The 23611-nt window shown below is 47.2% G+C and overlaps 1 protein-coding gene across 1 annotated transcript in view; it reads left to right on the top strand.

Moving 5' to 3' along the window:
- Positions 1-374: 374 nt before the first annotated feature.
- The window catches only part of B4galt1 (beta-1,4-galactosyltransferase 1), a 47933-nt gene continuing 24696 nt past the window's right edge, over positions 375-23611 (top strand). Inside the window, exon 1 of the mRNA XM_021222204.2 lies at positions 375-1517. Within this exon, the coding sequence (XP_021077863.1) occupies positions 1103-1517 (415 nt within the window). The 5' untranslated portion in view covers positions 375-1102. The remainder of the gene's footprint in view (positions 1518-23611) is intronic.

Below are 23611 nucleotides of genomic sequence, written 5' to 3'. Positions count from 1 at the left end.
GGGGACTGTGTTCCAGCGCTGTGTACAACGGGCTGTTCTGTACGCAGGCTTAGGAATTAATGCAGCTTTCTGCCAGCCTCATCCCAACAAGCATGTGTCTTCTCCATGCGGCATGCACTAGAGGCTCTGTTGCACCTAGCACCAAGTTGGGCAGGTTCCTGAGGTTCCCCAATTCTGCAAACACTATTGTGGGAGTAAGAGTAAAGCAAGATGGTCACTTCCCTAGCAGGACTCTCAATAAGCCGCTCCTCCACGTTAGCCCTCTCACAGGCAGGCGGACCCAGCTAGGGTAAGAGGATCTTTGGAACGCCCCAGAGAATCAGTCCGCTGGCCTCGCGGGGCGTCGAAGCCGGTTTCCTAGACAACCTTTCTCCACTCCAGTTTCCCACTATCCCAAGGCTACCGCCAGTTCTCTTGGCCTCACTAGTTGCTGTCCCAGGCCCATACCCGAGTCACTGGGTACGCGAAGGAAGTGGTGAGCAGCTCCTCGAACGAGAAGCTGGTTTAGAGAGACTTAAGCTCCACGGTGAACGCTAGGAAGAAAAGCTGAGCGCCGCTGGGCATGGGATGCCCGCTCTACTCAAGGCTGCGGTCGGGCTGGCGGAGCGCCACGTTTAGTCCCCAAGTGTCGCGACGCCCTGCAACCCAACCTCCCGAGGGCCCTCCCCTTAGTGCCTGCCCCCCAAGCCCCGCCCTCCCTTAGCTGCCAGAGAAACCCGGCTGAAGGTTCCGCCCCTCAGTCCCCTCTCCGAGCCTTGTCCCACAAGCCCCGCCCCTCCCGAAGGACCCGCTTTGCGGCCCCACCCCTTAGACTCCGCCCCCTCCGGTTCCGCGAACAGCCTTCCGAAAACCTGGTTGAGGCCCCGCCCCCGGTCGAGACCACGCCCCCCATCCGCGCTTGTGGTTCCCGCTGATCTCTCCAAAGTCCCGCGGCCAGGGGTGTCGGCTTTCCGCCGCTGGCGGCCGGTGCTGCGCTCGGTCCCAGCCCCCTCCCCCCGGCCCCTCCTTCGATCGCTGTGGTCGGGTAGCGCCAGGCGGGCGGCCTGCGGGCGGGCCGTCCTCTCAGCCGTAGCCCACCCCCTCTTAAAGCCGCGGCGGGAAGATGAGGTTTCGTGAGCCGTTCCTGGGCGGCAGCGCCGCGATGCCGGGCGCGACCCTGCAGCGGGCCTGCCGCCTGCTCGTGGCCGTCTGCGCGCTGCACCTCGGCGTCACCCTCGTCTATTACCTCTCCGGCCGCGATCTGAGCCGCCTGCCCCAGTTGGTGGGAGTCTCCTCTACACTGCAGGGCGGCACGAACGGCGCCGCCGCCAGCAAGCAGCCCCCAGGAGAGCAGCGGTCCCGGGGCGCGCGGCCGCCGCCTCCTTTAGGCGTCTCCCCGAAGCCTCGCCCGGGTCTCGACTCCAGCCCTGATGCAGCTTCTGGCCCCGGCCTGAAGAGCAACTTGACTTTGGTGCCAGTGCCCACCACCACTGGACTGTTGTCTCTGCCTGCTTGCCCTGAGGAGTCCCCGCTGCTCGGTAAGACCCAGGATCTGAGGACATGGACTCCTCGGATTTCCTCAATAGGGTTCCAGGGATATTATCCTAAGATCTCTTTCAGGACTGCCAGCCACCAGGTTTTGATCAGAGTGTTTAATCCCCAAGACGGGCTTAATCCTCTTCGGGATGACCCGAAGAGAGGTTGACTGGTGTCTCAAGAGGCAGGGGCCCTCTTGGGAAACCCCCAGGCTCTTCTGGCCTCGGTACCAGACAAGGCCCTGGAGACACCCTTGTTCTGGCCCTGGACTCAGGAAGTTTGAAGTTGGGGTCAGTTTAGAGTAGACTGAAAAGGCTGCTCTGCAACCTTCCCTACCTATAGCAACACCGACAGCAACTTCTACCTTCTGAGGACAAGACCGACAGTGAGCAAGCCACCTCCCCTCCCCACCACCCTCCACTCCGCCTTTGAACAAGCGACTTAACTTTCTCTTTAAGGTTTCTTTCTGGTAAATGGAGATAATAAACCACATCTATTTATGGAGTTGTTTTGTAGGAGTAAATGAAACATTGTAACTAAGAGTTTAAATAATGAGGATGAACTCTTAGAAAGTTGCTACAATTGTGGGATTTCCTCCTGTTTGTAGGTGCTGAACCAAGCGGCCTTCTGTCTCCCGCCCCAAGTTCCTCCTCCTGAAGGTTCCTCTTAACCAAAGTGAGCAGGGCCCTCTCCAGGGGCAGAGGGCCTGTGTACTCAGGGGACTGACTGGAGGGCTAAAATTAACCCGATGAATGGGGGCTGCAGTTTCCTGGATTGACTTGCCCAGCTGATCTGAACCCTGACCTTCACTAGGTCAGGGTATGAGTTTGTGTTCCTAGTACTAGGCTACCGGCCAGGGTAGAACTTTGACTGGAGAATCACAGGTGGTGCCAGGTTTTAGAGAACGTTGCTCAGAGTGAATCCCATCTCCCCACAGCCAGCCAGGCAGCATGCTAATAGCTCTGTCTCATTCTGGGAAAGCCTTGGCCGAGCAGGCCTTCCTATAGCCTGTTGCTCAATGTCTCCAATAATTACTTCAATATTTTCACATCAAGTTTGGGAGGAACCTCTTGGAATTGGCCGAACATGAGTAATCGGATTACTTTGGACTTGGCTGTTAGTTTGGGAAACAGGAATAGTTCTATGGAAAGTGAAGTAGAACATCAGTCCTACGGATCAATGTCTGACTTCAGGCATGTTAGTGTTTCTTCCTGTTGTATAAAGTGGGCTTGTCTGTGCTTACCTCACAGGGTTATTTTTAGGACTAATTGAGACTGTGTACAGAGTAGGCACTCGGTGTGAGATAGCAAGTAACCAAACAATACAGTTTAAGGATGTGAAGTGACGATTTCTTAGACTTCCATGGAGATGGCTTGCCCAACAACATAGAAGGGGAGGAAGAGACCGAGTCTGGGCCTTTTGCTTTTGTTTTTGGTTGTTGCCTGAGCATCATGCATGATGCTTAATTAGTAAAGTGTCCCAGAGACAGGGACATAGCTCAGATGGTGGAAGGCTTGTCTGGCCTGCCCAAAGCCTCGGGTATAAAACTGAGCAAACATCAGATCCTATCTCAAAGAGAAAACCAGGTACCCACCTTTCTAGTTGTTTGGAGAATAGGTTCTTCCTGCTGAAATAGGAGGGACTGGGGTAACTCTAGTTCTGTTCAGTTTGGTTTGGTAACGTGGGTTGCTAAATTGATCCTGAAATAGGCAGTTCAAAAGGACCTTACTGAGAGAGGTCATTTAGACTGTGGAGTCCGAGGCCTAGGCCTCTTCTAGCCTGGCTACCTCCATGTGACTTGCACGGGACTGATGTTTAGGCTTCTGCTGAGGCCACAATTGCAGAAACAAGGGTAGGAGGTTAGGTTTTGTTTTGTTTTAATTTGAGCTCTTAGATTTGAATGCTTAGGTGCAGCTTTTGGAGGGTGGTTCTTGGTCAGGAGGAATCTTAAGAAAATTTTAAGTGTATTGGGCACTGTGTGTGTGTGTGTGTGTGTGTGTGTGTGTGGAGTGTCAAGCCCATCTGTTCCGCCGGGCAGGTGTCAGCCAAAGCCCTTGGCCGTGGTTTTGAGGTTGGTGGGAGAAAGCATCCCTAGGGGGTTAGCACGGTGGCCTTTTCACTACTCACAGTTCCTTTCCCCAACTTTCCTCTGCTTTCTGGTGTCCAGCAGTCTAAGCCAGGTGCTTGGATCTTTTTCAGTTGATAGCTGGTGACTTTGAGGTGGTGAGGGACCAGACCGGGCTGCTGATAGATTGCTGTTAGATCTGTTTTTGGTTTGTCGGAATATTTGAATGGACTTTAGATAGACTGAGGTTGGAATTGTGCCTAGGCAATATATGTGTAACTGGGGCAGACTGTATTGTTTGCAGTCCTAGTGGTGGTGGGCACTCCTCTCATCTGTGGGGCTAGTGTGAGCCTCTGTCTGTCTGTCCCATCCTTCCCCACTCTAGTGTGGGCTACAGGGGTTAGCTAGCCTTCCCTGAGAAGTCCTTCTATTTGCCCAGAGAACTCTAGTTACTTCAGGCTTTTTCTTTAGCCCTGTGACCAGGCCTCCAGGTAACTGTCACTGTGTACTCTGCTGGCTGTAGCAGTGAGCTCACCTTTCTGGACCTCTGAATGTTTGCCCGAGATGAGAGGAGGCACAGCCTTGTGGTTCTTTTCTGGAATGTTTATCTTTTTCCAGAAAGTTTTATCTGCTCATATTTGGCACAGCTCAACAAGATTTGACTGGCTGTGGCACAGGCATTTTGGGTGTGGTGTTAGTGGGAATGGGGACATCGTGTCAGGCTGGACTGATTTGGGGAAGCAGGGCTGGCTGACTCAGCTGAGGGTCTGGAACAGATAGTACAGATCTTTCAAGGGGGCAGTGAACTCTGGGTAACTTAAACCTCAGAGGCCCCTTTTGCCCAACTGTGCTTTAAGGAGATACCCTTCATTTGTTCAAAGGGAAGATGTGTGTGTGTGTGTGTGTGTGTGTGTGTGCGCGCGCGCATGTATGTAGACCCACATGCCATGGTGTGAATGTGGCGCTCAGAGGTTTCAGGGATGGAACTCAGGTTGTTAGGCTTGGTGGCAAGCACCTTTTACCTGCTGAGCCATCTTGCTGGCCCAGGATTCTTATATAGAAGCAAACAGCCCAGTTAGAGTAGAGCCCTGTTCATGAGCCCATCTCCCTGGTTTTTGGGGGCCACTTGTAGCTGAGCCTCTGCCATGGAATGGGATGGTGAAGATGAGGTAATTACTAGGTCTCTGCTGGGCTCTCGGCTCTCAGGCGTTCCTCTTTATCAGGCTGCTGTCTTCACCCGGTTGTGCACGTGCAGACACAGGCAGGCTGATTAGAACAGTCTGTCCTGTGAGGCTCGCAAGAGGGCTGTCCTTGACCTACTCATTCTGAGATGGCTCTTGGAACTCTATCACCCTCTGCTTTAGGGTGGAATCTCATCTTAGCGTCTTCGAGGAGGCACAGAGATCCTCACTTGGATGCAGATCTTGCAGCTCTGACTTTGGGTAACTAGCCCTTTAAGCCAGTTTGTCCTGCCGCTTTTCTCTGGAGGCAGTAATTTATTGATTAAACACAGATCCTACTGTCTTAACAGTCATATTGGACATACCCTTACCTACCCGGAACAGAGATGTACATTCCAGGAAAAGCGTTACAAGGTCTCAGCTCTTCCCAACTCAGTCAGTCAGGGGACTGTAATATGGAAACTTGTTTGCCAAGGTCATTGAGAAATACCCTCCATGACAGTCTGAGTCTTTTTCATGGTGAAATCTGTTCATTTCTCCCAAATAGCATTATGGCAGGATAAGAGCCTGTCTGTTATTTATTCTACACTTTTTAGGGGCGTGGCTAAGTGGTTGCACATACAAGGCTTAATCCCAGCACCAATCCCAGGTTCTGAACAAGTGTGGGAACCCCCTGTGACAGAAGGACAGGTAGACATTCCTTCGGACATGGAAAACAAGAGCCAAATGTGGGATTGGCTTTCAACCATAGTTTCTTGACTTAGCATCCCTGAAGAGGAGTCTGGTATTTTTGCCTCAGGTTAATGTCCAGAGACACTAATTCAGAGGACCAGGGGTTGTCTTGATACACTCCAGAGGTTGGAAAGAAGATCCTTCTAAGATGCACTTGTGTATCCCTTCCTCCGAAAGGTCTGATACGGATGTCTGGATGACTGCGGTAACATCATTCATTTACAGTGTGTGCTGTGTGGAGCTAGAACTATAAAGAAGACAAAAATGTCTTCCTTATAGCAATTTGCAGTTTAGGCAAGAGAGACTTAATTATTGTACTCATGTCTCTGAACATCCCACGTGTGTGTGTGTGTGTGTGTGTGTATGTGTGCGCACACACCCACAATCCCATGTTCCTTTCTCTAATATTATATCTTACCTTCCTTTCATTCAGAAAGAAGCTCAGGCTTGATGTCACAGTTCTTCCATCCTGGCTTTATTTGATTGTGTGACATTTTTCCTTTTCTTTCTGAAGCCATACATTAGCTGTGCTGGGTAATCTTAGCTTGCTGCGCTATAATGATTATAATGAGATATCGCCAGCCATCTGCCTGGGTATTATGGTCTTTGAGTGGCAGCAGGGTAGGGATTTCCAGGCTAATTTAGGGGTTGAGGAGATGGGGCAGTTGATGCCAAGTCGCTCGGAGCCCTCCCACAGATTCTGCCCTGGGACCGTTCAGACTCTGGATCACCTTGGGCTCAGTGGGCTAGGGGTCCCTGTGTAAGCAGCCTAGTTAAATTTATTTATTTTATTTTATTTTTTTTTTTTGGTCAAACCTGGTGATTTCTTCATGTCTCAGTTATTCAAGGCCTCTGGTCCCTGTTCCCATTCTTTGTTCCCTGTTTGTTCCTGCCAAGGGAGACTGAAATTCTGCTTGAATTAATGTCCATTTAGAATTTGCATGGTTTATGATTCAGTGGCGTGGTAAGTTTTTTATAAGGAAAAAAAAAATCAGTGTTTGTGTGTGTGTGTGTGTGTGTGTGTGTGTGTGTGTGTATGTCTGTAGGCATGCTGGCCATGGTAGTCTTATGGAGGTCACTGGACAATTTCAGGCGTTATTAGTCCTTGCCTTCCACCTTGTTTGAATCAGAATTTCTTGTCTGCTGCTGCATACACCAGTAGAACCTGCCCTGTGAGCTGTTCAGAATTCTCCTGTCTTCACCTCCCAATCTCCGTATAAGAGCACTGGGAAAATAGATTCAAATTCAGGGTCTCTGGTTTCACAGCAAGAACTTCACCCACTGGACCATCTCCTCAGCTCTGGAGTGGTCTTAAGACAAACAGACTTCCCTTTTGGTCCAAATCCTTTGAGACTCTGGCACTATGATGAATTTACATTGATTCTGCCATACATGATGTGCTCCCTGGGCCAGTGGCCACCAGTCCCTGCAGCTTTGGTCAGTTTGAACTTCATGAGCTTCATAGAGCTTTTCTAAACAGGGCGACGTCTCCTGAAAGCTGACTGTTGCTGTGACTGAAAAGACCTTAGTTGTGAAGCCTTGCTTGTCTGGGACTGTGCGGGGTGAGGTGAGGGAGCCGTTGCCCTGGGGAGAGAGCTCTCTAAAGCCGGTTCTGAAAGCTCTCTAAGTTAGAGGCCTGTAGTGGTCTGGCCCGAGGCAGTACTGGGTGAATGTGACCTAAAGGGATTGGTTACTAGAAGACAGAGGGGTAAGTCTTGTGCTAAAGTTTCAGGTTCTGTTTCAGCTTGGCCTCCTTATACAAGTGAGGGCCAGGGGCGGTGTCTTTTATTGGGTGTTGTTGAATTCTGTGTCAGTGATTTTAAGTATGTTCCAGGTGTATTGTGTAACTATAATGATTTGCCTCTTAAGTATCGGGGCAAAGGCTATGGGTCTTATATTTGCCTTTTTCTTTGTGAGAGTGTTAGTAATCTTAATTTTTGTGGAAAGTAATATGGGGCTGGAGGGCATAACTCAGTGTAGAACACTTGGAGAAAGTCCTAGGTTTGGCGGTCTTCAACTCTGACAACATACAAACAAAAACCACGTTCTTTCCGCCTAACATAAGCGTGCCCTCCCGTTTTTCTACTAGTCTTCCCTTCTTGCATGTTTAAGAAAACAATACAGCTGAACAATACGGGAACAATAACTTGTTCCTGGGTTGTTTTATTTTATTTTATTTCATTTTATTTTATTTTATTTTATTTTATTTTATTTTATTTGGCAATGTCTTGCAAGGTAGCCAAGGATTTTAACTCCTGCCTCAGGTTGCCCGGGAGTAGGATTCCGTACTCTGTGTACTGGCTAGCTTTTATGTCACTTGACACATACTTGAATCACCTGGGAAGAGGAAACTGCAAGTGAGAAAATGCTCCCACTGTGAGTCAGCTTGCCATGCATTTTCTTGATGATTGCTATGTGTGGGAGGGCCCAGTCCATGGCGGGTGTGGGTGGTTGTCCTGGGTGCGGGAGGAACAAGCAAGTAGGCAGCCTCTCTCCATGGCTTCTTCTTCACATCTAAGATAAAATTAGCCCTTTCTTCCCCAGGTTGCTTTTGGTCATGGTCTTTATCAAGCTGTAGGAATCCTAACTAAGACACCCAGTATGGCTGATGTCTTTACAGGAGGAATGAACTGATATGAATTCCTGTAGTAGCCTGGTGATTATCCCTTTTCATTTAAGGTTCTCTTACAATCTTAGTCCTGCATTTTAAAAAAAAAAATCACAGAGGTGAGATAGGGCTGTAATTCAGAGGAAGGATGATTGCTAGTAGGTGTGAGGCCCCAACACTTTGAGAAAATAATAAAATAAAACTAACCAATAAATCTCAAGAGCTGTATTCTCTTGGTCAGCAGCGAATGCCATAGCTTTGTTATCACTCGACTGTCAGACACATAGATGTGGTTTTTGTTTTCCTGGTGGTATAGTGAGCCTTGAGCATAGAGTTGTACTTTTTTTGTTTGTTTGTTTTGGTGGTGTCTGTAGAACATTTTCCAAAAGAGAGAAAGAAAACAGTGAATTCTTTTTGAGAAGCACTAGGTGTCAAGCCTTCGTACAAAGGGTTAAGTGCATTGGGAAATTACAGGTTTGCGCGACGCTGTCAGCTGGATATCACTTACGTCTAGAATTCTAACCAAAAGGAGAATAGGTTGAAGCAGCTCCTGGGTAGGGCCAGAGTACAGCCCGAGCAGCTCTTTAGATCTGTCTGAGCAGGGATCTGCTGTAGATAAAGCCCCGTGGAGATGGTGCTTCCTCAGTCAACTTTCTCTAGCTGTTTCCTTAGCTGCTGAATCCCTGGGTGGGTTTATATAGCCTAATATGGCCCCAGAGCTAAGTGCTGGGTGCTCACTAGAGGGCTAACCCAGCACTACTGACATCATCCAGATGTGACACAGAGGAGAGGTGGGAAATGAGCTGGCAAATCAGATTCTGAAACACGTGACATTCTTTCTCTACGACCACAAGTTCCTGAGTTCCAGGGAGGGGCTGCGGAGTGAGAATCTCACATTTCCGGGAATTCTCTTAAGGGAAAAGCCCAGGAGGGCCACAGAGGCTGGCTTTCTGTGCGGACTTGGTGGATTACGTCAGTAAAGCTGCTTGTTGCCTGGTGGTTCCCAAGGAGTGTATTTTGAAGTTACTCCATTTTGAATGTCATCGGCAGAGCTAGATTCTCATCTGAGGGAATGTTGGGTGTGGAGAATCTGCTGGGGTCATTTGGCACCGAATCTTGGAAGTTAGAGCAAGGTTGCATTGAAGGGAAGGGACGGGATTATGCCAGACCATGCAATGTCAGGGTCAGGCTCCTTCCTGCCTTTCCATATGTGCCTGGAGGGGCCTGGCAGGGGCTTCAGTAAATGCTTGGCCCAATGACAGAATTCATTCTCAAAAAAAAGGTCTGTAACATTTTCTTTAAAAGTTCCTTCCTAAAATAAAATAAAATAAAATAAAAGTTCCTTCCTGTTTTGCATAATGTCCTTTTGCCTTTGACATCCTGAAGCCATAGAGCTGCTGGTGCTGTGACAGAACAAGCCAGACAGACTTTTTTGTGTGTGTGATAAAAGAAAGACAGACAGACAGACTTTTAAGGGAGACTCAGAGAAGCTGACATTTGTGTTAGACAAGCATGCGGACATGGTGTGGGGCCTCTTACATTCAGGTAAACATTGTAACAAGCCCGAGGAGAGGCCCTGCTGGCCAGCATACTTAGAAAGACCCCAAGGAAGAGGTCAGACATGGATTCACTTGCTTATACAGCAGATCGTTAATGAGAAACTATTATTATACAAAAGTACATGATGTAGACACAAACAAGGCCCAGGCCTCTGTTACAGAAGAGTCCCTTCACCATGGGTAAATCTGGGCCAGCCAGATCCAGGAGCCTCACGCTCAGAGGTCTAATGGGCAGAGTGAAATGGGTGGTCTGGACTAGGGCCAGCCTCAGAAACCAAGGGCCCCTGACACACACTGATTCTGGCAACCCTGTCTCAGCCTGTCTGAACACTCTGCGGTGTTGTGGTGGGCTGGGGTCTATTGCTGGAAATAGCCCCCGGTTTCTTCTAGCAGCTGTCATACAGCCAACTGTCCAGCTGTTGCCTCCAGTTACCCATAGGGTAGAGAGGAGAGGAGGTGAAGGCGGAGGGAAGCCGGTGAAGGAGAGGCCGTGCTACACTGCAGGCTGCGGGGCTGCCCTGGAGGCAGCAGGAGGCCAGGGGACCTCAGCGAGGCAGTGAAGAGCGAGTTTCCAGAACCCGTGCGTTGTCTGTAGAGGGCAGAGGCAAGCCTGAAACACCAGTGGATTCCAAGTTCTCCTTGTGTGTTAGACCAATCTAGACTCCTTTAGGCCTTTCTGAAGTTCAAGGGGACTGTCTTTCTCTCCTTCCGAAATTCTAGTGTGGCGTGTGTAGAGACTGCAGCTATAGGCCTCAGGCATTCTTGGTGCCGCTCACCACCCACTGCTTCCAGAACATTGGTGGTGAGGTGGCGGTTGCCGAGGAGTTGGTCGACCCTGTCATGGTAGGCATGATGACTGAAGCAGGTGCATGGCTGGCTAAGAATGGAACAAGGAGCCCAGAGAGATGGCCCAGGGAGCAGGCGGGCACTGCTCTTCCAGAGGTCCCGAGTTTGGTCCATAGCCACCTGTAACTCTATCTCCTGGGATCTGATGCTCTCCTGACCACTAAGGGAGCTTGGAGACATAGTGCTCACACAGACACACAGACTGAAAAAAAAAAAAAAAAAAACAAGTGAGGAATGTCCCTGTCCTACTGGGACACTGTGAGATGTGAGAAGGTTGTTACTGTCTCTCGGCCTCAGTGTTCTTACATAGAAAATGGGGATAATAATAGTATCTACTTAAGAGATGAGAGGTTTAGGGAGTGGCCATGAAATGGCCTAAAATACTGCCTAGGACATGTGAAGCTCTGATTATGTTATTGTAAATAGTAGAAGTTCTATATAGTCCCTTGAGACTACCGGAGGCCACAAAAATTGTACTGAAACCCATTGCCCATGACAAACCTTAATTTATAAATCAAGCATAGTAAGAGGCAATAGTAGTAAAAATGGAGCAATTTTATAATTGTTACCAATATGCTATAATGCAAGTTATTTAACAATAGTGAATTGCTTCTGGAATTTTCCACACGGTATTTTCAGACAGTGGATGTGAGTGGGTTGGGAGGGTAACTGAACAAGGCAGTAAGGACTCTGACTCTGACTTCTGATGAATTTCCCCCTTGTCAGGGGCCAGGAATCGAACTGGGGAGCCTCGTATATTCTAGACAAGCACTCTACCTCTGAGCCACACCCCCAGCCCAGCCCAGCCTCTTGTGTGTGTGTGTGTGTTTGTGTGTGTGTGTGTGTGTCTGTGTGTGTCTCTGTGTGTGTGTGTTTATCTGTGCGTGTCTCTGTGTGTGTTTGTGTGTCTGTGTCTTTGTGTGTGATTGTGTGTATGTCTATATGTGTGTCTGTGTGTGTCTTTATGTGTCTGTAAGTGTGTGTGTATCTGTGTGTGTTTGTGTGTCTGTGTATGTCTTTATGTGTTTGTGTGTCTGTGTGTGTCTGTGTGTCTGTATGTGTTGGTGAGTGTGTGTGTGTCTTTCTGTGTGTCTGTGTGTCTCTCTGTGTGTGTCTGTGTGTGTGAATCTGTGTGTCTGTGTGTATCTGTGTGTCTCTGTATGTGTGTTTGTGTGTCTGTGTATGTCTTTGTGTGTGATTGTGTGTGTGTCTGTGTCTGTGTGTGTTTGTCTGTGTCTGAGTGTTTGTGTCTGTGTGTGTCTCTCTGTGTGTTTGTATATCTGTGTATGTCTTTGGGTGTGACTGTGTGTGTCTGTGAATGTGAGTGTGTGTCTGTGTGTGTGTCTGTGTGTGTTTGTGTGTCTGTCTTTGTGTGTGTGTGTATGTGTGTGTGTCTGTGAGTGTGAGTGAGGTGTGAGTGTGAGTGTGTGTATGTATGTGTGTGCTTGTTTAGTAATCAGTGTTCTCCGTCTTCCTCAGTAGTTCCCACCTTAGTTTTGGAGAAGCTTTCTCATTACCTCTGGAGCTCGCTGGCTAGTTTGGCAGGCTGGCAAGCTATGGGATCCACTGATTTCATTCTTCCCAACCCTGAGGTTAGACATGTGCCACCATGCCTGGCTTTTATACGCTGCTGTGGCTCTGAGCTCCAATCTTCAAGCTTGCAGAACAAGCACTTCACCCACCGAGCTGGCCCAGCCCGTTACCTTCCAGAGTGTACCTTTGCCTATAATTAACCTGATTATCTTTTGTGGTGGCCGCCTAGTATCTTTTTAGCTTTTTAAGATTTTTTAAAAATTTGTTTATTTATCTATTTATTTATTTATTTTGAGGCAGGTTTCTCTGTGTACCCCTGGCTGGCCTCAAACTCAGATCCACCTGCCTTGAGTGCCACGACCGCCAGGCTTAAGTTTTTTTTTTAATTACAAAATTTTACCATTTAAATTTTTTCTCATATATACTCTGGTTTTCACTATGTAGTCTAGGCTGACCTGAAATTTGTAATCCTCCTGCCTCAGCCTCATGCCTGTTTACTAACCTTACTGCTGACCCCTTAGTGTTCTTCATCCCAGGTTTCACTGTCATAATCTTGAACACTTTTTGCAGGGCATAGCTCTTTATTTCAGTTGAATTACTTCCTTGGGATAAACTCTTGGAAGGAATCTGTAGCCCAGATATGGTTACCTCTAGGCTGTTCCCGCCCAGGTACTCTAAAAAGGAGTCTGCTGATTCTTTTATTATTATTATTATTATTATTATTATTATTATTATTATTATTATTATTTTGGTTTTTCGAGGCAGGGTTTCTCTGTATAGCCCTGGCTGTCCTGGAACTCACTCGGTAGACCAGGCTGGCCTCGAACTCAGAAATCCGCCTGCCTCTGCCTCCCAAGTGCTGGGATTAAAGGCGTCCGCCACCAGGCCCGGTTCCAGTCTGCTGATTCTTTGTACTCCATTAGTAGAGATGGTTTTTACAAATTAAGAATGACCTTTCCTTTTTCCTATATGTAAAGCCAACTCTTTAGAAAGAGGATCAGATGTTGGCTATCCAAACCTGACTTTAAAATGAAATTGATCTAAGCCTTTGTGAGTTGGTTGCTGGTGACACACCTGCATGCAGCCAGCCATAGCTACTGTTATTAATAGCTTCCGATAGGTTGATCTGAGTGCCTGGTCATTTAACCTAAGTGGACAAATTCCCATATGACAGCTCAGGTGTACAGAATCTAATAACAGTGCCCAAATCGAAGAACACTGAAATTATATTGGATTAAAAATAAGTTGATGCAGTTGCCTAAGGTCCGCAGATACAAAGGGCTGGTGTTCTCCTTGCACATGCCTTTTATTTGGCTTACTGGTGGGGATTGAATTCAGTAGCTGATGAGTGTCAGGACAGATCTCTTTGGGAGACTGATAAAATATGCCTAATTGCATAAATGGTAAAGTGATTTCTAATGACCCCAAGTTTATAGATCCGGGAGATGAGGCTGTTCTCAACTTTAAAGGGACACTTTTTTTCTCTTCTAGCCTCTTCCTGTATCTTCTACTAAATTTGCAGTTCCCTTCTGACTTAATAGGGCACCCCAGAGCCAGGCGTGGTGGCCGCATGCCTTTAATCCCAGCACTCGGGAGGCAGAGGCAGGCGGATTTCTGAGTTCGAGGCCAGCCTGGTCTACCAAGTGAGTTCCAGGACAGCCAGGGCTACACAGAGAAACCCTGTCTCGAAAACCCCCCCCCCCAAAAAAAAAAAAAAAAAAAAAGGCACTCCGGGTTCATTGAATCAGGACAGAGTTGATTTTACCTATGTGAAATGGGATCACATCTTAAGAGTGTTGACAAGAGGACTCAGTGACACGAGGCATATAATCAAAACTGTTCCTTGGCACAGGAAGTGTGCACTGAGTTCCTTAGGCAGAGTTGTCATCTCCTGGCCAGCGTGGACAGACCTCCTCCAGGCCACGAGAAGAAGGGCTTCACCTTGTGGAATCCACACTGGGAGCATCCTCGCCATGTGTGCTTCCCCCATGTGTTAGGTGTGCCGGGTGTTTGTCGCTGTCAACGCAGTCGTCTCTAGGTGGACCCAGTTTGCCAGTATTCAGACCACACCAGTTTGGGAAGAAGCCAGAAGGGAGTGTTGGATGTTTTGTGGAGAGGTGACAAGGTGTGTTGTTGTAATTTAAAAATGGGTTGGAGATGGCTCAGCAGTAAGAGTACTTGCTCCTCTTGCAGAGGACCATGGTTTGATTTCCCAGCACCACATGGTGGTTCAGAACCATCTGGAAACTACAGTTCTAGGAGATCCGATGCCCTCTTCTGACTTCTTGGGGCACCAGGTACACACATAGTGCGCATGTGTACTTACAGGTAAAACATTCATACACATCAAATAAACAAATCTTAGAAAATAAGAAAAAAAATTAAAATGGAGAATTCTATAGAGAAACCCTATCTTGAAACAAACAAACAAAAAATGGAGAATAAATATAAGTCCCATCGGTTAGGTTGAACATCTGGAATGATCTGGAATGTTAGTAGAATACCTAAGGCCTAGGCTAGGGACAGCCTTCTTTGTTGTACGTGGGAACTGGAGTTGAAATCCAGAATGCTCAGTTCAGAAGTCCGCTCTCTTGCCAATGAACTGTAGTCGCTAGGTCTGTTTATCATGAGATAAAATGGAGGGTTTGAGCCGGGCGTGGTGGCGCACGCCTTTAATCCCAGCACTTGGGAGGCAGAGGCGGGCGGATTTCTGAGTTCGAGGCTAGCCTGGTCTACAGAGTGAGAGCTCCAGGACAGCCAGGGCTACACAGAGAAACCCTGTCTGGAAAAAAAACCAAAATAAATAAATAAAATGGAGGGTTTGCTTGAATGCTCATTGGAATATCTTCCTGCCTGATGTTGCCAGTGTAGCCATGGTTAGCTAAGAGGCTTTATTGTAAGACTCTGGAGTGCTTACTAATGCCACCTTGTAAAGCAGGCAGAGTTGTCAGTGGGCCTTGTGTGAACCAGAATGAGTCTTAGCTGAAGAAGCTCACTGCCCTGCCCTCACGGGGTACTGCCATTTACAGATTCTCAACTGAGAGAAAGTCTCTCTCTGTCTCTGTCTCTGTCTCTCTGTCCCTCCCCCCTCTCCCTCCCTCTCCCTCCCTCTCTCTTTCTCTCTCTCTCTCTCTCTCTCTCTCACACACACACACACACACACACACACACACACACACTCCACTCCACTCCATGTCAATGTCTGACAGCGCTGGGCTGCCATCACAGCTACCCATGGTCGCTTTTGGCAGACACATCTGCTTAGACTCACGTGGCAGACCCGCTGCCTAAACCGGAAGGCAGAAGCTACAGATCAGCTGATAAGCGGGTCGGTGTGAAAACCTAGTTGGTAGGAGCCTTTCTGAATAGGGAGCCCTGGACTTTGACCACAACTGCGTCAACCATGTATGTCGTCATAGTTGTCGAGCATTCCCTTACATGCCAGGCGTGGGAAAAGTTCCTTGACACCCGAAGCGGCTCATTTTCTTGCTGAGTTGTCCTAACTGGAGCCTCTGTTATAATTCTGAGTAGGAATCCCTTTGTTCTTCCTGAGTGGGGGAAGACGCAGGTCTCCACGGTTAAGAACTGTGCCGGGAAGCCCAGTTTCCATTGCACACACCTTTAATCCCAGCACTGAAGAGGCAGAGACAGACAGACACATACCTGGGAGTCTTCATAGTGAGACCCCCCATCTCAAACAAACAAGCAACAAACAAAAACAAAGAATTGCGCTAGGGGCTGGCAAGATGCCACCAGCCTGACAACCTAATGACCTGAATCTGGTCCCTGGAACCCACGTGGTGGAAGGAGAGAACTGACTTTCTCAAGTTGTCCTCTGACCTCTACGTGTGTACTGTGGCACTGACACACACACACACACACACACACACACACACACACACACACACACACACACACACACACACACACACACACATCCTAAAATAAATGTTAAAATATAAAAAGAAGAATGGTGAAACCCCCTCCATTCCTAGTCTGGTGCTTTTTTCTTTGAAAGGCTATGGGTTTTGATAGTGCTTGTTAATCATGTGGTTTTGTTCGTTTTGTTTCTGTTTTTGCTTTTTAGCTTTTCCTTTTTGGTCCATTCTATTGATCTAATGCACTTTTCATGTTGAATGATTTTTGGCTATTAAGGCAACCTCGTATGCCCAGGATAAATATTACTTGGTCATAGTATTTCGTGTGCTTATTTTTTGCTTGCTTGAGTTTGATAGTATGTTGTTTTAGCTTTTTTAATTATAAGAGATTTGTCTGTAGTTTTCCTTCCTCGTGACACCTTTGTCTGGTTTTGTATGAGGATACTAATGTTTCAGAGGACGAGGAGGGAAGTACCCCCGCCTCTCGTGGTTTTGAAAGGCTTGGTGTCAGTTCATCCAACCCTTTTAGCATCTGGTAGACTTCTCTCGGGAAGCCACCTGGACCTGACTTTCTGTTTATATAGAAAGTCTCACTCATCTTTTAATTTTATCTTTGCCATCTTTAGCTACATGGGCATTCTGGTTTGTCATCTTTCAACTGTGACTTCAGGTTATTTTCAGAGTTGGGAAGGGCTCCACCACTCCTGAATTGGCTCCCCAACATTTTAGTGCTTGTCACTGGCATTGGGTGGAGGGCAGAGTGGCTGCCAGGGTGCTTCAGTTTCCTTCTGTCATATCCATGGGGCCCTCGGAACTACCAGACTCCGCCAACCCAGTTGGCTGGTGGATCAAAATTCAGCTGTGAGGTTTTATATTTACGTCAGTAGAACTGCATTTCCCTGCAAGGTCTGACATTCTAGGGAATCCGGGGAGAAAGGAAAATTAGCACTGAGTATCTCTAAGTGCCAGGCACTGTGGCAAAAGTCTGTGTATTTATAATTATCCCCACCCTTTAGGGGGAAATTAGAGATAGCTGCATTTATAATGGTTCTGATAGCTTAGCATTGCCTGGAATGCACAGTTGGCTGACTGCCCAGATGGCCCTATTAGGCTTTCTACAGTCTAATGTTTGGTCCTAGGAGGAAGGTGAGAGTACACGTAAGTAGCATTGTAGGTCAGGAAACTGCATCAGGGTTCCAGAACTGATAAAAAGGTCTGACTGATATAGCAGTGCAACTTTCCATACGTATACGCCAGGATGCTAAGTTGCTGTTTTACCGGAAGAGTGGGAAGAGTGAAACCGCCAGCAAGTGCTTTGGAGTTCTGTGGCTGTGGCTAGGTGCACAACTTTGATCCCAGGACTTGTGAGGCAGAGGCAGGCGGGGAGCTCTGTGAGTTTGAGGCCAGCCTGGTCTACAGAGCAAGTTCAAGCCCTGTATAGTACAGGGATACACAGAGAAACCTGTCTCAAAATATTTTTTTTTTCTGAAAATGCAAACAGCCCTCCATAGAAAGTCAAGTTTACTCAGGGACCAGAAGAGTCAAAAGCCGGAGTAGAGAAGTTTGCTAGGGTCACTGTCCTAGAGATCATTGTGCAGGCCAGGCTGGCACTGGAGTCTTCCTCCATCCCAGAGCCTTACACGATAGGTAAGCGTGTTACCACAGAGCCCCAGCTGAAAAAGGTGTGTGTGTGTGTGTGTGTGTGTGAGAGAGAGAGACAGAGACAGAGACAGAGACAGAGAGACAGAGAGAGAGAGACAGAGTGACAGAGCGTGTGTATGTATGTGTGTAAAAGAGAGAGAGAGAGACAGACAGAGAGGAGACAGGGAGAGGTGTGTGTACATGTGTTTTGAGACCAGGTCTCTGCTGTGTGGTCTTGGCTGGTCTAGAATTCATGTTCCTTCTCCGTTTCCTTGTCCTGCCACCATGCCTAGCTCCTTATGAAGATTTGTCTGTTGTGCCAGTACTGTGGTAAAAAGAAAGTCAGAAATCATGTATTATATTCAGCCTTTCCATCTGACACAATACCTCAGACTTCCTTTGTTTTTTTTGACAAACCCTCACTGCAGAGTACAAGCCAGGTCACTTTGTGGACGTTCCCTCGGGTTTGCTGTTACTTCATGACTATTCTCTCTGTATATTTTGTTGGACGGGGTCTCATTGTGTAGTCCAGACTAGCCTTATACTTGTGTTCCTCCAGGGCTACTCCCTCAGCTTAGTGCTTCGCAACGATTCTGTGACTCCTCCCACTTCTCTCCACTGGATTTTTTTTTAACATCTGTAGGTATTTATCCCTGAATCAGTTACTGTGGTGGGTAGTTTCTTTGTATTTGTTACTTAAAAGATCCCCTCCCCTCATCAATTCCCTCTTTTTCTCTACTCTTTGATTTATAGATCATTGCAGAATATGAACTCTTTTTTAAATTATTTTTAATTATAATTACATCAATTATATTATAATTAAATTATAATTTCAATGGAAGGGAGAAACCCTTCCCCTTCCTGCCTCCAAATTCACCCCACATGCCCCCCTGCTCTCTTTCAACTCATGGTCTTGTTTTTTCATTAACTGTCATTGTGTACATATGTATGTGCACATATATTCCAACAACCCGCCAGACTGTTGATTCTTGGTTTTTATTTTATTCCAATGCTTGCCATCCCAGGTTTACCATGGGATTTTCTCCCACTGGCTCACTGTTGCGTCCTTTTGATATAGTCTGTCATTTTTGGAGCAACTTCTTTCAGGAAGGAGTGAGGTATTCCAGGAGGCTGCTCTTTCCTTGACTCTGCCCTGGCACCAGCCATCTCTTCAGTGAGCCTTGGTTCTTTTCAGGAGAGAATATATTTGAAAAACTAGAATTGTCTGCCAGGGATTGATTCACTTTGGTTTTTAGGGTTCCTCTGTTACCATGTGTACACTTCGCCTGTTGATTCTGACTGCCCAGAGACACTCCATGGCGGCTACCTACTCTGGGTCTCTCTCCTGTCCTTTCCTTAATGGCAAACATGCAGACCGCTTCTCACACTGCTTGCCCAGATATAACGGTGCGGAGCATCCTTGAACAAGACAGTGGGATTAGAGATGTGTGCTCCAGCCCCAGCTTTGTGTGGGGTCTGAGAATTTGAACGCAAGGCCTCATGCTTGTGCAGTCAATGTTTTATCCGCCGAGCCTTCTCCCCACCTACCATGGGGTTTCTAGGGGCCTTCTTTCTAGGATTGACAGCTAAAGGCAGGAACACTTTATACAAATCCGGGCTACGGGGTAAAGGCGGTAAATCTCTGCTTAGGATTGCACCAAATGAAGTAGAAATTCATTCTTGGATTTCCTCCACAAAGGTGAACACCAAGCTGACTAATCGGGCCATAGACATTCTTGACCTCCAGGCACAGACTCTTGATCCTAGAGCCTAGGATTTCTGCTTTCAGTGTCGGTGGAAACCTTTTTACCTTTGGACAGAAGTAAACTGTCAGTTTACTCCAGTTCTGGAATCTCCACGACCTTTCCCTGCACTGTCTTACTCCTACTGCCACCACTGAATTCAAGACATAACCAACAGATAACCCCTAAGAAGAGTTTAGCTCAGTAAAAATCAAGTAAGAGCCAACTTTCGTGCTGCCTCCCTCAGTTTACTCCCTGGAACCTGAGACCGAGAACGATTCAGAGACAGATGGGGCATAGCATGGGGACAGCAGAGGCAGGCTGTTAGGAACGCCTATCCTCCATGTTGCTGTCTCATGACTATCAGATCCCTAAATGTTTATTAAAGGCAAGGAGGGCAGCTCTTCAGATCCAAGATTGCTCCTGAGGTACTGTGTCAGCCCCTCTTGTCTTAATTCCCGTCGTACCGGGGAATCGTGGTATCTCCTCTGGCCCTGGGCAGAAGTCTTTAGGGTCTGACTTGAGGTGGGTTCTGACCCTTCAAAGTGATATAATCTGGTCATAACTTTGTTCCCTTCCTTAGATTTATAAGTTTTCATGCATTTAATGACAGCTCCATGAATTGAATGGCCAAGGCTAAGGTCTTTCTGGTCATCCCATGGCCTGAATCAGACTTTGACATTTGGAGATTGGGTTCATTCTCACAGGAGGGGATAGCATAGGGTGAAGAGCCTGGTTTGTAAGGGAGTGTGAGCCTCGATGAAGAAAGGCAGTGTATCTCATTCGGCTGGTCTATCCTTTGCCACAAACTCAAGTTGTAAGCCTGTAGCCTGGAGAAAATTTAAATTAAAATTTCAGCTTATTTTGAGCTGTATCAGCAGCCTGGCAACAAAAGGCTTGCTGAGGCGAATAGAAATGAGTGGCTTTGCTATACGAAACCCTGTCTCAAAACAAAACTAAATCCAATCAGCCAGTCAGGCAAACAAAAACAGCCCTAGCACTCATATCAAGATGCAGCTTCTTGGGACTGGAGAGATGACTCAGTGGCTCACATTAGCTGCTACTCTTCTAGAGGACCTGAGTTCAATTCCCAGCAAAGTCCCCACAGTTATGGGGACTCATAACTGTGTATGATGCGAGCTCCAGGGGATTCAGTGTCCCTTTTAGGGCCTCTGAGGACACTAGACACACATGTGGTACACATACATGAAAATAAAACACATGCAATTAAAGAAATTTAAGGTAAAAATCAAAGATGTGGCTTTCTGGGCTCCTCAGAATGTGTAGGTGAGCAGACACACTTCACAGCTGATTCTCCCTTCACTTGAGTGTAATAGGTGGCTCTCTAGCATTTTGGAAGTCAACCACAGTGCTTGAAGGTTGGGGAGGTCTTTAATGATATGGACAGCCATGTGTCACCATGTGGGAAATGGCGGTTCCATGAACTTGGTGGCTCACTGTTGGTGAAGCTACTTTCTGCACATGGAAGGTTACAAAGTGGGGCTCTGTGGACATGGAACGAGGCTGTCCCAAGCGGAGAGATGGACAGAGGAGAAACAGTCTCCACGGTGATGAAGCTTTCTGCTTGACCTTCTGGTGTTGCCTTGTCCATCTGGTCTGGCAGGTTCCTTTATTTTTTTATTTGATCAAATACTTTTTTTTTTTTTTTTTGGTCTCTAAGTGTAGAGTTCTTAAACCACAGATGTGTTCTGTTTCCTGTTGAAAATAGGCTCCCACCCCCTTGGGCTCCAACAGTGGATGCTGAGATGGCAGAACGAACAGTGGCTCTACAGTATTCTTGTGTTCTCTGAATGTGCCCAAGATGCCATGCGGGGGGAAAAAGAACGGTTTCCATAGCCCGGTCTTATGGTTTGAACAGGAGGCGTTGGACACACCTAGAGTCCCAGCACTTAAAAGGGAGACTTGGGTTCAGTGCAGGGTCATCAAGAAACTTTACCTGTTGGGCCATCTTGCCAGCCCTCATGTGAAATCTTTATATTGGAAGATGTTTTCTTTAGAGGTGGATCTAAAAGCTGGGATTACCTTTCCTGGATTATAATGGAAATGATTTTTATTTTTTGTAAATGATTTAATTTTTTTTATTATTTGTCTATTGTATGTAAGTGCACTGTAGCTGTCTTCAGACACCCCAGAAGAGAGCATCAGATCTCATTACAGATGGTTGTGAGCCACCATGTGGTTGCTGGGATTTGAACTCAGGACCTTCGGAAGAGCAGTCAGTGCTCTTAACCACTGAGCAATCTCTCCAGCCCCCTGAGATGATTTTTAGTTCAGCTTTAAAGACATGCTTCAAAGGTACAATAAAAAGACACAAATGTATGATTTAAGAAGTAAATTTTGCTGGGTGTAGAGGTACACAATTTTAATCCCAGCTCCCCGTAGAGGCAGGCAGGTCTCTGGGAGTTCCAGGTCAGCCAGGACTGCAGAATGCGACCCTGTCTCTAAAAGGCGGTGAAAAAGACAAAGCATTTATAGTGCCTTTGAAATCTTTGTGAGTTAAAAATTTTAAATGGCATTCTATTTCTCTAGTGTGTGTGTTGTGGGAGAACATACCATGCTTGCCCGTGGAAGTCACAACTTGTGAGTGATAGATGGTTCTCTCCATCCATCTCCAAGTTCAAATTCAGGTCCTCAGGCTCGGCAGCAGGTACCCTCATCCACTGAGCCATCTCACTAGCCCAGGTCTTAAAAAACAAACAACAAACTGGCATGTAGCACGTTTACTAATTTATGTGATGTGTGCTTGTGAGTACGTGTGGCACAGGTGTAACGGTCAGGGGACAACGAGGAGGAGTCAGTTCACTCCTTTCACCACGTGGGCCCTGGGGCTCACACTTGGGTCTTTAGGTGTGGTAGTGAGCACCTCACCCTCTGTGCTGTCTGTCGCATTGGCCCTGAGTTAGATTTTAAAACTCAGTAAGAAATGCTTCGAGGGTTGGAGAGATGGCTCAGCGGTTAAGAGCACCGACGGCTCCTCCAGAGATCCTGAGTTCAATTCCCAGCAACCACATGGTGGCTGACAACCATCCCTAATGAGATCTGATGCTCTCTTCTGGGGTGTCTGAAGACAGCTACAGTGTACTTACATATATAATAATAATAATAAATAAATCTGTGGGCCGTGTGAGCAGGGCCAGAGAGAGAAAAAAAAAAAAAAAAAACAAGAAAAGAAAAGAAATGCATTCACATGGGAATTGAGAGTCCATTCTGATGTTGTTCACCCCGTGTGTATCAAGTCTTCATTCACTTGGAGTTTACAGAGGCAAGTTTAGTGTGTATGTCAGTAGCAGAGCAGCACAAACTGTTTTGGGGTTTTTTTGTTGTTGGTTGGTCGGTTGGTGTGTTTATGTGTTAGAAGAAGAGGGAGCTCACTGGCAAATGGATACAAATCTGTGATGATTCCCTCCCCAAGGGGCACCAAAGACCCAGCTGAGCTCCTCATGTGTCTGCAAAGCTTCCCTTGACTCTCTTCCCTGGCACTGGTGTTGATGTCCCCTCTTGGGTGCCAGTTCACCGTGCTCACTCACGTTCCCCACCATGGTCTGCTGTGCTGGTCTTCCTAATGCTTTGTATTGTGCTTCTCCTCAGCTGCCACACTGAGGGCAACTGGCCACTTCTTTGCCCGCCTTCTGTATGCCTGGTACCACTTGGTGCACGGTCATTACTAAGGAGATAAGTGTTTGAGTGAATTTGGCATTGTGAATATTTTGAATATTTTGAGTACATGGACGAAAATAACCAAGTTCCTGGGAAGGCCTCCTGAGCGGGTCATGTTAGAGGCATGAATAGATTTGGTGATAATGGTTAATCTGTTAGTACACATACCTGGAGAGCTTGTCATCCTCAAAGGGCTGAAGGAAAGTTTTGGGGTGAGCTCTCTGTAGCAGTGAGCGTTCTCATTTCTAGTTTAAAGACCACCTGAGTGTTGCTTTATTTTTTTGTTTTGTTGTTTTGTTTTGGTGGTTGTTTTTGAGACAGAGCCTCGAATAGCACAGGCTGGGCTTGACCTGATCAAGCGGTGCTTCCCAGGTGGGGAGATTATTGGCTGATATCATTAGCCCTGGCTGAATAATGTCTTTCCCAAGACCGGCCATGCCGTTCCTAGCTTCCGGTGCATTCCTGCCCTTTGGAATCACAAAGGCACAGAGAGGAAAGATCCAACACACACACACAACCACACACACACACACACACTCACACAACCACACACACACAACCACACACACACAACCACACACACACTCTCACAGAGTTGGTGGAACAGTACCTCACTTCGGGAAGAGATCATAC

The sequence above is a fragment of the Mus pahari genome, chromosome 22, assembly GCF_900095145.1.
Source record: "Mus pahari chromosome 22, PAHARI_EIJ_v1.1, whole genome shotgun sequence".
Taxonomy (NCBI): Eukaryota; Metazoa; Chordata; class Mammalia; order Rodentia; family Muridae; genus Mus; species Mus pahari.
This window is presented reverse-complemented; position numbering and strand designations above follow the sequence as displayed.